The sequence below is a fragment of the Syngnathus typhle genome, linkage group LG20 (genome assembly GCF_033458585.1).
Source record: "Syngnathus typhle isolate RoL2023-S1 ecotype Sweden linkage group LG20, RoL_Styp_1.0, whole genome shotgun sequence".
In the NCBI taxonomy this organism is placed as follows: Eukaryota; Metazoa; Chordata; class Actinopteri; order Syngnathiformes; family Syngnathidae; genus Syngnathus; species Syngnathus typhle.
Genome location: NC_083757.1, coordinates 1,598,647 through 1,615,270, shown reverse-complemented (window position 1 = coordinate 1,615,270; position 16,624 = coordinate 1,598,647). Strand labels below are relative to the sequence as shown.

Here is a 16,624-nt window from a genome sequence, read left to right as displayed (position 1 = left end):
TACCGTAATTTTCGGACTATAAGTCGCACCGGAGTATAAGTCGCACCAGCCATAAAATGCCCAAAAAGGTGAAAAAAAACCCCCATATATGTATATAAGTCGCTCCTGAGTATAAGTCGCCCCCCCCACCCAAACTATGAAAAAAAACGCAACTTATAGTCCGAAAATTACGGTATTTTTTGTTAAATGAATATGCATGAGTCACATGATTTAGAAAAATAAAAAATCATTCACAATCCAAAATAGTATTTCAATACGTACGACAATTTCACGCCTTGGACCGTATTGAATTTCACTCGGCAATGCAATTTTGCAACAGCTGTCATTCATTTCAAGCTTACATCAACGCATTTATTTAAATTCATTTTGATGTTCGAGAAAAAAAGGGGAACTTCTTATTAAACCAAAAATAAATTTTTCCCTTTTTTTTTTTTTTTACTCCCTAAAGTTGCAGCGATATTGTATGGCGCAGTTTGTCATGGTTGATAAATTGGCCAAAAAGCGAGCTGATTTATAGCGTTTTCGTTTTGCTATAATGGGCTGGGAGAAAACACAAGTACAGCAAAAGTAGTGAAACCCGATTGAGTCAACGGAATGCACAAGTGGAACAATACGCTTTAATCAGCAACTATTTCGTCGTTTGAAAAAAAATATCAACGGATTTTTGCATCTCGGACCAAGCGGGTGGTCTAATCAAGGCGTGGAGCGCTATATGTAAGTGACATCCACAATCTGACAGCTCCCCGTTCGTTCCCTTGCCAACCCGACGACAAACCTCTGAACACTTGCGGGAAGGGAAGGCAGAGTGGCCTCCTTATGATGTCGGCGAGTGCAATAAAATGTTGTCAGAGATACTAATAAAAGCAGTCAGGCAGTAACCTTCAGAAAAACATTAGCCGAGCATCTCCGAGACTAAGCTGCTGGCATTTAGGGAGTTTGTAAAACTGTCTACCCTTTTCAGACACGCGAGGAAATCGATGCTTGACGCATACAATTTGGTGGGCTTCACCCCCCCCCCCCCCCAACCACCCACCGCCCTGAAATTCTGTCAACAAAATGACAGAAGATCTGACACGTCAAATTTCACTGAGGTGGAAAATTAAAATGAAATGAATCTCACAAAGAATCTATTGAAATCAGGAAAGATTCATATTATCGATTCAAGCTCGCAAACCGGAGACGTAAACTTTCTTTTTGTTGCAGCCCGGCAGCGGCGTTTTGCAGATAAATAAAACAAATCTCTTCCGCGCTGTGGGAACCGATTCGCAATGAGAGATGTGGCGGAATTGTTAAAAACTTCCGATGACTTTGACTTTTTCAAAAGGTTATGTTTTGGCCTCCATTTGCATCTTCAAAAGCATCTTCTTCCCTGATAATTGCCAAAAGGCGGAAAAACACCAGACATGGGAGGAAAAAAAAAATGCAATTTTTAGAAAACAACTGCAACTACAAATGGGATGTTTGGCAAGAAGCGCTTATTAATTTTACTCTCTACGTGCAACGCTAAGAAAAAAAGCAAGTCAAAGCATCCAATTAGACTTACAATTTTAGGTGCGGAGGAAAAGCTTGAATTCCATCGCTAATTGAGCCTATGATAGTTTTGGCAACACAGATAAAGGCATCCTAATGGGCTGAAGCAAATTACTCGGCTCATATAATCAGCAAGGCCGAGACTGGAAAAGTGAGGAATTTTTTTTTTTTCCCAGACTTTACCCCAAAGAGGGAAGATCGATTCTTCACAATACCTTCCGCCTATCTTCAAAAAAAAAATAAAATCGACTTTTTCCGACAATGTTGATCTGCTCCATTGCCTCATTTTGCAGATTGCTTTCTTTTTGTCGGGGAAAAAAAAAAAAAAGACACAATAGCCCCAGCTGATTAATCACAAAGCTGGCACTGCCCAATACAAAGTGTCGCTGAAGAAAAAAAAAAGCCACCCTGGGTGAATCGAAAGTGACAATGATGATCGCAGATGGTGCGAACGAAAAAAGTGCATCTCTGGAGGTTCGCGCGCTAGCCTAGCTGCTGTCACTATTTTTCCAAAATAGACATGCAAATAAAAACATGGCTTGAGACCAGTTGCGGGGCTTCACATGCTAAATGGCAGGTAATGAGGTGACGGGATAACCGGGGGACCAATGGCGAGCCAACTTTCTTTTGGCCAAAAACAAAAATGTCGTATGAGACTCACCCCACTGCAAGGGAGCGAGCTGCAGGTGCTCCAGAACCAGCTGGTTGAGGACTCCTTCCACGCTGGCCTCGCCGTGACGCCGCAGGGAAGGGTGGGCTGTGGTTAAGGAACGCTACCGAGAAACCGTTGGGATCGACTTGATCGAGTCGATTTCGAATTTCACGCTCGGTTCGGACTCTGGTGAACGTTCGCCGCTCGTTACAAAACGTCTGGGGTGGTCTGCTTTTAAGGACACAAACTAAAGTCGGGTTATTACGGCCATTAGTGTTCACCTCAAAATGTCAAGGACTGCTGGGAAATATGTTTTTGTAAGCCGACTCCAGAGGTAGTAACAAACTGATCGATACCGCGCGGCAGCAAATATGGCTATCGCGGAGCAATTATCGAGATAATATACGGCGATAATCGACACGGCTGACATTTGGATGCGGAGTAGATACGGTGCGACAACACACTTCGATTAACCTTAGCCGCACAGCAAGCGACAAGTCCAAAGAAGCTTCCGTAAAATACGAGTGACGCTAAATGGGGAAAGAATGAATGGAGTTCCTCAGGGCTCAGATGTCGGCCCGCTTGACTAAAAACCAGTCTGACACGCCTGCCTTAGAGAGCAGACCGTCTCCAAGTCTATCTTTCAAGAAGCCCGAAACAATGCCGGCGTGAGTAATGGCTCGGCGTTCGGATTGACACGCAGGAACATTGCCTGGCCGTGTCAAAGTGTCAAGCGCGGAGCCCATAAGCGTCGCCATCTGTCAGCGCTGAGGAACAAGTTCCCCGCTGGCCAGAGGGCCTCCAGATGTAGACTCCAGATGTCTTTTATCACTCGTCTGACTTCTGACGCACATCCGACACTACTCCACGCCTTGAAAAATATACGGCAGCCTTATGGAGTGAGGCGGATAAAGACTGAATAATAAATCCCAAAACTCCATTCCACGTGTTTTACGTCAGGCCAATTCGAGCCAGCGGAAAAGGATATGATGCTCCAACAGATGCCCAGCTTGCTGTTGATCTGGCAGCCCTGAGCATGCTGTCGCTCCTCCTCCAGCTGTTTGAGGCTAGTCGAGCAAATTGTCTCCTGGTCGGGCGGCGGCAGACTCTCAAAGTCAAACTTGTCAACCTGGATGGCCATCCTGGAGGAGAGAAAATGATCTCATCTGTCACATCTCTTCACGTACTGTGATACCAAAAAGAATGGAGTCCAGAGACGCATCAAAGAAGAAAACGTTGCAATTATCATCAGGCAGCTTTTACAACAAAGCAGCAAAAAATGAGATAATGACGCTTCAAAACAACACGGGCGGCTAAACGGCAGGCAGGTCTGGCAGCAGAACAACACTCACCTTTGAAGATTAGCGGCGTACGGCTTACGTCAACCACTGAAGTCCCGTTTTCAAACGGCTGCTGCTTTGCCGTTCTTCAAACACATTGCACACGCTAAAACTAGAAATACCGCAAGGCAAATGGACACGGAGAAAGAAGGCTTGCTGGTCTTTGCGGGCGAGTAATTTTCGGACTATAAATCGCGTTTTTTTTTCATAGTTTGGGTGGGGGGGCGACTTATACTCAGGAGCGACTTATATACATATATATGGGTTTCTTTTCACTTTTTTTGGCCATTTTATGGCTGGTGCGACTTATACTCCGGTGCGACTTATAGTCCGAAAATTACGGTACTTCATTTTTCTTCCCTAAACACTGCAGCAGTTCATATCAAACCGACGAGTTATAATTTCTACCTACCAAACGACTTCAGTAATAATTGCAGTCAAGCCGTGTAAGACGCTTCCATTCATGTTATGGACCGATTTTACTAGCCGGAAAAATCTCTTGGTACGGCAAGAGAGAAGTTTGCAGGCACGACGCGTTTTGGTCTCTTCTCTGCGATATGATTGTGTCATCCTTTTCAGGATTAGGCCATCCCGCAAACCAATCTAAACCGTTACGAGACTTTCAATAACACAGCGCGTGCTGGAGTGGCCACAGAGGAACATCCCGGCGCCGAACGTCGCAGTCGATTTCGTCTCCCTGTCTCGCTCGATAACGCCTTTGATGAAATTTGACTTCTTGGGTTGAGGAAGGAATGAGCGTTTAGGATCTGGGTATTCTTACACGTTTGCATCCATTTTGTAAGTTCAAGATTCTATTTTCTTTTGGCTGAGTGTATCTCATCGGCATGTTCATGACTCCCAATGAGTTTTACGGCAAGATAGAGGTGATCTATTTCGGAGTCGGACGGAGGCATTTATCAGCACATCCAATTCAAAGATGATTATCCGGGCTATTTTGCTTGATGAAATCCATTCAAGGCAGCGGCGTCTGGCACGCTTGGCGGAACCTTTGGTTTGCTGACAGTCCTCTTGAAATACAGAGGTGCTACGCTACGCCCTCCTCATCAAGTTAGCCAGCCGGGTGAAATGTTAACAATGAACGGGAATCAATGCGTGATCTTTTATTCTTGAATCCTCCACTGAAAAATGGTTTTGTGATCTAATTGGTGTGATGTTTTATAATCTTGTGCAGTACTTCATCAAAATATACAATTATATCTGAACTGACTGTATCAATTCGATGGTCATTGTGCTGCTCCTTCTGGTGTGTGCACTTTATCCTCCAGGGAGCAGTATAACACAGACACGGGTCTATTGTACCTTCTGCGCTTTTGCTAATTAACGGGAAGACGGTCTCGAAGATGCCGCCACACATCTATTTGAAAAACCACACACGTCAAAAAGCATTGCGTCCGTCGGGCTTGACCCCTGACATTGGGCTTCTAATTACCGCCATCTCACAATAAGTTGGCAGCGATGCCGGTCTAATGGCGGGAATAACGCCGGCTCAGAAGGTCGCTGGGAAGCGACCCGTTGCTAATTAAATGTCATGTTACCTTTCCGCCAAAAGTACACAATGATTACATCAAAGCATATGGGCCCATTCTCATTTCTGAAATGTTGCCATTGTCGACAAAAATCCACGGAGAGCAATGGAGCACGTATTTGCGGAATGGTGGGATTTGGCTTTGGCGAGATTACAATGCCACGTCAATGCTGCTATATTTTATAATCTTGGATATCTTTTCCATTTCAAATGGTTTTCACGACAGCCATCCTTCCTCCGACGACTTTATGCCGCAGGGGAAGAAGCCGTGAGCTCGTGTTTTCATTAGGGCGGTTTATTTTTAGCTCACGTGCGAGAGCTTAGGGCGGAGATCCATGGAAGCCTATGCAGAGGCAGGCGAGAGCGAGCGTCTATTTTTAGACTGCGGCTGACTCGGTGTAACCCTTTGTTTGAGGTGGCGGCGGCTGCAACCGCCCATCCCTGCCTCACTCAGTATGCTGCGCTACATCCAAAACAAATCCTCACACTGCCAATTACGGAACGCACCGGCGCATCCTCGGAGGTTACCGTGCAGACGATTTTCTAATGCGCCGGCTGTCATTAAAAGTGAGGGGCGGGAGACTATTACGAGGGCTGACAAGAGCGGGCTATTTCTGTTTGTGCTGTTAGAAGCCAGAAGGTCCTTCGGGAGGTCAGGCGCAAGTGAGAGGCCTTGGCACGGGGCGAATGAAGACGATATCAAGCAAGAAGAGCCACGGCTGGATTTCAAGCGAGGGATTTTTCTCCCGCTGAAAATAAAGGGTGACACAAAATACACGTCTGATCGGCGACTATCGCTCGGCTTTGCCGTAGGGGAGGTCAAATCACAGGTGATTGGAAAAGTTGCCTTCATGAATATTTAAATTGAATGGAGAACTAGCCAATTGGCAGTTGCACACTATATTATGTTTGTAATCTGTGACAGATGGCTAGGACAAAAGTGTTCCTTTGCTACATCACGTTATATCGAAGTGCAGAGATTGTACGTCTGAATGTTCTGTTTGTGTGTCGAAATAAAACAAGGAAGGGGGCCCCACAAGTGAACCCTGTGGAACACCATACGACAGCGGACTAATCAAGACTAAGAGAAAAACAACTTTTCAGAATGTCTTAAATAAAGGGCAGCTTGTAAGTTGGTCTTACATTCAAAAGCACATCTTAAGAAAGATTTTTTTTTTTTTTTTTTAAACCTCCTGATGTAGTACCTCCAGCAAATCTCATTTCACCGGCACCAATGGGGATAACAGACATCTCCGGGGAAGATATTATCTCGCCAACATTTGCTGAGAGGAAAAACAGAATTTTCCACCGAGCAAATATGACAAAAGTTGGGAATTGTCTGGGGGGACGTGCATCACGACTGTCGGCTCTCGTCGTTTTCAGAAAACATTGCGTGCACAGCTATTTCCTTCTTTATTGAACACGACACTGCATATTGTGCATGTAATGAGCATTTCGGAAATTTAAATGAGAGCGGCAGAGCAAACATCCTTGCAGGAGGAGAAGAGAAAAAAAATGATAGGATTCATGTCCAACTGGGATTTACTGAAAACGGACGGGCGGGATAACTGACTGCAAATACATGATGTGCCTTGCAACCACAAAGGGTGAAGGTGGTCACCATGGAAACAAGCTTTGTTTGAAAAGCCCGTGCGCTGAGGCGTGGACACGTCTGTTGATAAAAGCAAAGGAGAAAAGTCCGGGCCAACTATATTAAGCTTTATTAGATTACGATATAATAAAATAATACTTCATTTATTGTAACTGTATTATTTAACGGTTTACTTAAAGAGTCAAAATCAAAAAATGTTGGGCCAAAAAAGAAACAACAACTCAACATCGTGTTGTGTAAAGTTATTTTTAGTCACAGTGAAAAAATATTGCTGTGCAAGCAGATTATTTTCTATCGCAAAAGTGCCATTTACACTTTTGTGAGACACTCGCTGTGTGATGTCGCGTCGGACTTCGGGGACGGCGACACAAAACGGTGCGATGTCTCACTCCGCCAACATCATCCAGGAGCTAAAGAGCGGGTAATAACTTTGCACTCAATGACACGGGGACGTAAAAGCAACACTCCGATGTGAAATATTGCCTTCACGTCAAAGAATGTCATTTACTGGACCAAAATCGAAACTTTCTCTTTTTTATATCCTTACATTCAGCAAGATAAAAACATCCATTGAATGTCATATTTTCCCCGTTTCATATTCTTGGTGTTCCATTTGTAGGCGTTGTTTTCTTTCAAATTGCTTTTGAATTCCAGGAAAATATCGTGGGCTACTCCATATTTAAGAGCGCAAACAATCAAAGCACGTATTGCTCAAAGGGCTTTCGTACGTAAAAATTGCCTTTCGAGGACGGCACCAAATTGTGACGAAAACGTAGGATGGCGTATAATTGACGGCCATTGAAATGCATTATTTAGGGATGGCTTCACGGGAATGTTCACCGTTGAGTCGTCGCATGTTTACCAGGTCACACGGACATATTGGACGAGAGCGGCTGGCTGTCAGTCTGGGCTTCGATTCCTCCAAAGGTGTATCAAGTTGAGGTCAAGGCTCTGTGCACACAAAACTCTCTCATCCATGTCTTTACGCTTTGGGCACTGACTGCAAAGTCATGTGGGAAGACTACCGAGGAGTCTCTTAAGCGCCCTTTGGCTAGGCCACGACCTTACCGAGTTTTCCCCGATAAGACTTCCGATTCTGAGTTGAAGAAGACACACTGTTGTTTTAAACACACTAACCTGGAAGTGTAACCTTGACTCGCTAGTCATACAGTTGAGCGTGATTGACAGAATCGTTTTTCCGGCTTGTCGGGCTCAAAAGCCTACCTTTGCGCATGGTGGATACAAAGACTTCAGAAAACATCTCGAGCCTGACATGTCCCAAGCAAAATACCAAATGACACGCGAGAGGGACGGCTGGGGAGGTGTGATGATATGACGCGTGCCTCGCGAGATGGGGGATTCGCCAGCCTGCGGCCTTGTTTTGCTCTGGATGCAAAATCCGAGATCTCGTGCTGCTGCTGGTTTGCTCCGTCGTATCAGAAAATAGGCAAAAAATATTGATCGTTGTTTTGCGACCAAAACTGCCTTAAATATCCTGATTATGTCCCTATGTTAAATGTATTTTTTTATTCATTCATTCATTCATTACACGGGCCACATTTCCATCCACGCGCAGTTGACTGTTACCGTAATTTTCGGACTATAAGTCGCAGTTTTTTCATAGTTTGGGTGGGGGGGGCAATTTATACTCAGGAGCGACTTATATACATATATATGTTTTTTTTCACTTTTTGGGGCATTTTATGGCTGGTGCAACTTATACTACTCCGGTGCGACTTATAGTCCGAAAATTACGGTATCTATTTCCATTCCAGAAAATAACGGCTCACGCTGAAAAATTCCCCACGATACCCTTCGAGCGGCGTTTCATTTGCTTCTATCGCTTCAAGTGTATTTATTCCTTCTTCCTAGAACGCTGACTGTCCAAGTCATTTTACACAATGACATTCCATCCCCGTGGGAAAAGGCTTATGAGTCACCGTGCCTTCGCCGGTCCGTTTACGGAGAGAAAATACTGACAGTAATCATATTTTGCCACTCTGCCGAGAAACGGGGACATGTTTCCCAGTGAAGGAGCACCAAAATAAGACTTTTTAAGACGTGAGATAATTGCCGCATATTTCTTGCGGGGTCACAAGTTGGGGGAAGTCGTGAAATGTCTCGCCTCAGTCGGTGATTTTAGTTTGAAACGGCCCTTTCGTATTTGCTAAAAATTCTGGAGCAAAAAGCCGAAGAGATTCTTCGGCATACCCCGACGGGCGACATGTCATTTCTGGCGCAGATTTTGCGGGGGTGCTGCAGCCTGTTCATCCCTCCCGATTTAGAAAACGTGCTTACCTTTGGCACTCGCTGGCATGGAGAACCAGGTCTTGGTTGTTTTTGGCACTGACGGTGAGCTCGTGTTCTGTTGGGTTGAAGATATCCAGCAGGAGATGGCACTGACGGGTGCTGTGGGGAAGAGGAGAAGGAAAAAAAAAAAAAACATTTAAGTCAGTTCCACAGCAAGAATGCAAATGAACTCATTCGGTGCCATTGATGATTACAGACGTCAAAAATATTAAATGCGAGGCTCACGCAAAAGTTTCGAGAGACATTTCACTGACACCTGTATGTCTAAAAGAGGTTCTGAAGCCCGGTTGGAGGCTCCATCAATCCTTGTCAGAACATCAAAAAGGAAGCGACGCTTTCATGAGAGTGTGGAGGCCTGGTTGGAGCAGGAGAAAACACAAGAGGGGCCAAATTTGCCATTGAGATCAAACGGGAGGGAGGAGACCATACTGGCTTTTAAGCTAAGTGGATATTTCGTCTTCTGGTAATGATGGATGAAAAGGAATTAGATTTATCTCAAAATAGTAGACTGACATTTTCTTTTTTTTTTGAGCAATGTCGTAGGAACGTAACGTAAAATGAGGACCTCCTGTTTCGATATTCATCTTCACTGGGAATTTACCACCCGCCACTTCCCATGACGCAAAACACAAAGGATTAGCCGTAATTACAGTGTCTAGAAAGCAAAGGAATATATAGAAGCTGTTCCCCAAAAAAATCTGCGCTTAGTGTAAATTAAACATCCCATCAGCTGGTTTCGCCTCCGGGCAAAAGGGAAAGTCATTCCCAGCTCGCTTTCTGTCCCTCCAATCGTTGAGTTAATGGAGGATTACGGCGGGTTGGCCCAAGTGGCTAATAAACCGCGGCGGCAATTAAAGGAGCATATTTTTTAGGCCAACCTATGTTTCTTTAATTGTCTTGTTGTCTCTGTCGGCAGACGTGATTAACAGGCCGAGCGGGGCGAGCTACCGATTCATAGGCCGGGGCAATCAATCGGAGCCACCCGATAAGAACCACAGACTCATTGCTCTTGCGCTGTCCAAGCCAGATCAAGACGGGGATATAAACACCAGACAATGTGGATTTCTGGATGTAAGCTTCGCTCCAAAAGAACAAGCCGAAAATAACACTGAGCAATAGTGGAAGCGCCGGGCGGCTCGACCCCTCCCCTGACGGAGCCCAAATTTATTAAGCATTCAAGGGAGGGCATGTCGATTTCAAGTGGATAAATGATTCAAAACTGCCAATAAGGTCTTCCATTTTGATAACGGTGAAAGGATTAAATCCCCCGCCGTCGCTGGAATGCCAAAGAACGGGAGGAACGTGAAAGCACTGGCGAGGTAAAATTAGACTTCATACGCCCTGGTGACTAAGGAAGACGACCTTTACTCAGGATTATTTCAGGTACAGCAGCAAGTGTGTCAGAGGGGAAAGAAGAAGAAAGTTAATGAATGCCACTGTCTGCGAACAAATGAAGTCGGGTGGATGGGGAGAAGAGGATATTGTGAAAAGTCTCCAAAGCTAGTACTGACCATTCATTGCGGGTCAGATCATAAATCTGAAAAAGAAGGACAAAATGCCAAAGTGGGTGGGTTGGGAGAGAAGACAAAAAAAAGCATGAGATTGATCAATGAGTCTGGAAGTGCTGATGTTGTAGGAAGTCCACTAAATATGCATTCTATTGAAACAAGTGGAAATGGATAAGAACCTAGTCATAAAGGGCTACTTTAGCTGGCTAGGCTATGAATAAACTGATTTGTAAAATCACATTCGGAGCACAGAAGTAAAAGTGGACCGTTTCCCGCGGCACGCACATCCGTCAGCTGTTGGCGACAAAGCAACAAATGTTGCTGCTGTAACTGACTTCCGTCAAATCCCAAGGGAGAGTTTTGTGGAAAAAAGGCATTTTATTCCCAAGGTGCAAAATATACAATGTCTTTTTTTTTTTTTTTCTTCCCTGCGTATTTCGCACTGCCACTCCGTTGAACACATCTGACACCTTTTATACGGACAAAGAGCGAGTCGGAGGAAAATAACAAAATGGTGTCACTCCCAGCAAAGGTCAAAGGGGAGCCTTGCAGCCAGGTTGGAGAAAAATGCTGTTTAAATGATGCCGTAGCCGCTAAATGGAATTTACGGGCACATGTTTTTATGTATTAAAAAAAAAAGGCCCCGGGAACAAAAAAAAAAGTCAAATGTGCTGACTAAATGATGACGTGAGAAAAGAGAGAGCAATGTTGGAGAAAAGACATAGCGTAGGCATAAAATAAGAAAGTGCCGACTCTGCAAAAGGAGCAAGACCAGTTCTAAGTGGTTTGGGGTGACAAAATTCATGACAGTTATCATTGAGAAACAGGTCAAACTAGAAGTCCAAATACAAAAAAAAAAACTGTATAAACCTTTGGAATATAAACTATTTTGGTCGCAATATTGGAAGATGCAAATGAACCTTCACCTGAGCATTTAAAATCTTCATTTTTGCCAAATATTCTGAGCTTGAAATGATCCGATAAGGCAGATAATCCCCGCCGAGATACCTCAACGGTTGACAGGCGAGCCCCGCCATCTATCAGCCCTGACCTCAAGATGGATGGCGTACGCTCTGGGTATTATTACGGCTAATGGTTCATCTCAAGCGGCCATTACGCTGCCACCATCGCAACCCCCCCGTCCCCCCCACCTCCAGTTTCAGAAGGGAGTCCAGCTGAAAAGTCAGAGTGACAAGGAATCGAACATAGCGTACGAGGCACGTTGAGTGAAGTCCATCACCGGGGAGGGAAAATGCTCAAATGAACCCAGATTGTCGCTGTGAGGGCACTTTAGTCAACATTTTTTAGTCTTTCTTTATTGACAGCAATTGTCCTCGCTGTATGTTACCTGGTTGCGGGCAAGGTGCTGACTCTGGTGAAGAACACAGACGGCTCGACATCAACGTGGACCCCGACGGACAGCTCCCTGTAATAGCCCTCCACTTTGCCAGCTCCGCCGGAGTACTTGAAGTTGAGGACCGCCTCTAAAGTCTGCAAAAAAAAAAAAAAAACTAAGAAATATGCCCACAATAATAGTGTTTCGTGGAGGAACATGTTGTAATGGAGGTCAGATCGGAGGCAGCGCGTTATTTTGCCATTCCATCAGCCCAAGCGCTACGACCGCTTTTAAGAGCGACGCATCAAAAGTCATTACGGTGGAAAACTGAAATGCATGGCGGCGCAGCTATTGTGTTGTTTAATGAAACGGAAGTGCGGAATGCTTTGAGCGGAGAGCCGGGCGCTTTGATTGGTGTCTCAAAGCCAGGATTTGGAATCAACATGTGGCTTCCTAAATTGTAAGGAGAGAAGATTGAGCGCCAATTGCTGCCTTTGTGAAGTCCTCTGTGGAGAGGAAGGAACAGCGTAGACGTTTTGTATTTTTTTTTTTTTACGGACATCTCCTTTGCCAGCACTTCGCTCGACTTGGCTGAGGTTCTATTTACACGCAGCAAAAGCTAGCAAAGCTGATGCCTTCTGTTTACCCACACACACATACAAAGAAACAACAACACGCAAACAGTGCCAAGCAAATAGCCCAAACTATCTTTCGCTGAAATCTTTAATAACAATGCAGTTACAGAATGACATTTTAACTCTATTTGCACAGCGGCAGAGGCGAAACAGGCTGTGCCGATAACGCCCTGCAAATATTTCATGGGGCGAAACAAAAAGTGTTTGTCGATGTGAGGCCGATGCCTCTGCCAAATGTTTTCTCCGATACTTTTTCCGCATTTTATAGAAAATGCCAGCACAGGGAATGTAAGCAGAGTATAATTTGAAGGAAGCGCTGTGATCCGCCGGCTGCCTGTACGGCACTAATGGCCTCGGCACGAGTCTCCGGAGGAGTCGCGATTGTCTCCGAGACGCCGGCAAACACGGATTCCCGTATTCCTTTTTTTTTTGCCGACCGCAACGCACTAAAAGTCCCTCATGTGTTCTCTGTCGGCTCTCCAACTCTTCGGGAAGCTTTTTTCAATCACACCGGACTGAGAAATGGCGGTAATAAGCTGACGGCGGCAGAAGTGAGCGTGTCGCAGGGCCCAGCTCCATCAAAGAGGTTCGACCACGAACGCCGGGTCGTCGAGATTAGGATTAGAACACTTGGTTTGGCTGGAGAATCTCCATTCAAACTTTTTGACCACAACTACACTACCGTTCAAATGTTTGGGGTCACAAAATTGTTTGGGTGACCCCAAACTTTTGAACGGTAGTGTAAATATTATTATAATAAAATATTATGAATTAAATATTATAAATTATATCTTATATTTGTATAAAATTATATATAATCTATGAATATAAGTATAGATATATATTATAAGATTTTTACACAGAAGATTATATATATAATCTATAAATAATTATCTAAATAAATATATACACTACCGTTCAAAAGTTTGGGGTCACCCAAACAATTTTGTGACCCCAAACTTTTGAACGGTAGTGTATGTCTTATCAAATTGTAATTTTGTTCCTAGGGCTCGTGAAAATCCATACAAAGTACAGCCGTAAGAGTATACGGAGCAAAAACTAGCCGTCAATGTAAAAGACGAGCTTGACCTGCCATACGTCACCAGCGTCCATCAACGCTGATTTAAAAGTGCCAGGAACCAAAAATGACAAAAGTGCCGCGGGTTGAAGCGGTCCACACTTCCAAATGTTCTCGCCTGAGGAGGTAAAGGAGCCTCTCGTAGGAATCGGTGTCATGGTAAAATGCAAAACAACATCTGTGATGGCATTTGCCAAAAAGACATCACGATGACGAAACACGTGCAGCCGTCTTTATCGCTCTTGTACTCCCGTTTGTAGATTCCTTTATGAACACACAAGCGAATGGCGATAACTACTCGCCGGCAGCCGTATTTTCCGCTGGTTGATAAGGCGCAAGCGTCCTTATCTTAACGCATACAACCAAATTAGAATTAGCACTAAGCCTCGACTCAATTTTCGTTTTTTCAGGCTCCACGCAAACAACTTCCCTCCTCTCGCCAGTATTGGAAAAGCGAGATGGAAGCTCTTGATGGCTTTCGATGAGGTTAGGCAAAGGCTGACTGTGTACCTAATTGTCCTTCAAATAAGACTTGAACCCCGCTTAGGAAGCATCTGCTCGCTAGCACGAAAGCAAGCCGCCAGCCAGGAGAGATATTTAGTCGCATTGCGATGTCGGCCCCTGTGGAAAACTTAAGTGATGACTGGAGGGCATTGGGATGCAATATAGCTATCTGGAGTACTGCTGGGACCGCACCGAGTGTCAATCACTGAACCAATCAGTTCGCCCCCCAGGGTGCTCAGTTGCCATACAAAAGTGGGAAGTTTAGAAGAAAACATCCTGTTGATAGGATTCTATTGCCCTGTGCGGGAGATTTTCTAATACCACATTTGATGCCTCTTTTCCCATCTAAGAAAAAAAAAAGCTTTGGAATAATCGGATCAAAACTGCTGACCCTGCATTTTTTTGCCTTGAAGATATAGCTTTGTTTTGAAGTAGACCTGGCAAAGCCTCCGTTCAAGTGTGAGTCGAGGCGAGAGGCGAACATCGAACCCACGGGTGCCGCAAACAGGGGAGCTCTTTTTTTGCTTGCGCTATTTGTAGGTGTCACTTCATTAACCAGCAAGCCCCATAACACTGGGAAAAAAAGCGAGTTTGGCGCCCAGGGCCGACCGACTGTGAAGCACAAATTTCCAGGTGGCCGCAAAACTGTGAAGTTAGATTCAAAATGGACACAGGTGGCAAAAAAAAAAAAAAAATCACATTGTTATCCACTTGCTATTAGTTTTAGTTTTCTGCTCACAAAAATATGTGACCCTCGCTTTGCTCAAACTAAGTCACAAAAAAAATGAAACTAGGTCAAGTATAGACGTCGTAAAAATATTTGTCCAAGTTCATTTACTCACTCCTTGCACTTCTCCCCACTGAAGATAAGAAAATTCAATCTGAAACCCAAAGAGTCCGAAAAGCTTGAAACGATGACGGAATAGACCTGGACGGGCGAGTGGCTACAAACACACACAAGCACGCAGACGTCAGCAACAATTACCTGTCGAGCGCCAACGCGAGTGGAACGGATGGCGCAGCACGGTGGCATCCGAATCTCTCGTTCTGGGCGACTGCAATACGGTCGGACGGCTACGCGCGGCGGCGTATGGGAGCACGCTCGGCCGGGGCTGACTGGATTTCACACATGAAGTGAAGTCTAGTAAGTATGATGAAATGCTTGACTCTCTATTAATTACATGCTGGCAGCCTGGCATGCAAGGCACGGCACCGGGAGTCAACAAAGCCAACTTTATCATGATTCATGACTGCGTGGGTTCGGTACCCGTTGCGGAGTGTCCGGAGCAATGGATCATAAAGATAAAAAAAAAACACATTTGCTACTCTCTGTGACCTCATCCTGAAACAATAGCATCGAGTTTATTTGCAAAGTAATAAATAATAGGTATCTCAAAGGTGAGCAGACGGAAAACAAACCAGTGGTTCTCAAGCTGCGGCTCGTGAACCTTCTGGGGTTCGAGCTTGAGCGTCCCCAACATACATCAACGCAAAATTGTCACTTTTTGCTGTTTCTGAAACGTCATAATGACTTGAATAAGATCCGTAGGGGTCGAAAAGTAATCACCTGCCTCCAATTTGAAAAGAAAACAAAAAAACTTATTTGTCACCCACTGACTCATTCCCCTCCATACAATCCCCGGAACATTACTTGAGTGCTACTGTAACAAGAAAATGTTATAGGTTAAAAATGTTGGTATTTTCTGAAATGTCAAATATGAAGTGCAAAATGTTCCTGTATTTGACATCCACTCAAATGTCTCTGACTATTGTACTATTCATATCTCTGTGGAAAAACTAAAAAGCACGTCCTGGCTTCAGTCCCTAAACGGGATTCTGAGTGTGTCTTCAAAAGTGCTAACCCTGGACCCAAGACGTTTTAAGACCCGGTGGTAAACCAATAAAATGACAAAGATACCAAACGGTGGAGATTCACCCCGCAGGTAATAACGAGATGACGCGGCCCGGGTTTAAGACATGACAACGAGCAGGTCAACAAAGGGTCCATCAAGTGCAACGAACGAGACGCGTGGCACCCGAGGGAGGCACCCCGCCACATAAAACAAGATGTTATTGGCTTCCATGTGATATAAAAAAAAAAAAAAAACAACGAGATGTCCAGAAACAAAAAAGTATCCAACTGGAAATATCCCAATACCTAACAGGGCCGTAACTCCGGTGTTGCCAGAATGAAATGGCCGCTCGCTCGCTCGCTCTATGAATTGGACGGGAAATGCTGCGCTGACTCCCCGCCAACGCCGTTACGACAAAGCCATGCCAACAGGTTTGCTGACTCACCGAGGAAGTCGAGTCAAGTGCACCGTTTTCACTTCAATTCACTCAAACCTTAGCAAGCCTCTTTTTTTTTTTTTCTTTTTTATCGTCTCCCAAAGGTTTCATTTGACAATCTAAGTGGAAGCGGGACTCCTCCAGGAAAGCACTCAACAGTCAAATGCAGCGGAGTGATTAATACGCTGCAATTATCATCAAGTGGAATAGCAAAATTAGAAAGGTCTATAATTACAGACGTTGTCAAACAAATACTCGGGGTTAGGCGAGCGCGAGGTGTTGAA

At 44.7% G+C, this 16,624-nt stretch overlaps 1 protein-coding gene across 2 annotated transcripts in view; it reads right to left on the bottom strand.

Annotated features, from left to right (window-relative positions):
* Positions 1 to 16,624, bottom strand: part of trappc9 (trafficking protein particle complex subunit 9) — a 53,917-nt gene that overhangs the window by 16,702 nt on the left and 20,591 nt on the right. For both annotated transcript variants that reach the window (XM_061267654.1, XM_061267655.1), the window contains 4 exons: positions 11,847 to 11,989; positions 8,979 to 9,089; positions 3,172 to 3,324; positions 2,192 to 2,283 (listed from right to left, as the gene is read on the bottom strand). In XM_061267654.1, the coding sequence (XP_061123638.1) occupies positions 2,192 to 2,283; positions 3,172 to 3,324; positions 8,979 to 9,089; positions 11,847 to 11,989 (499 nt within the window). The remainder of the gene's footprint in view (positions 1 to 2,191; positions 2,284 to 3,171; positions 3,325 to 8,978; positions 9,090 to 11,846; positions 11,990 to 16,624) is intronic.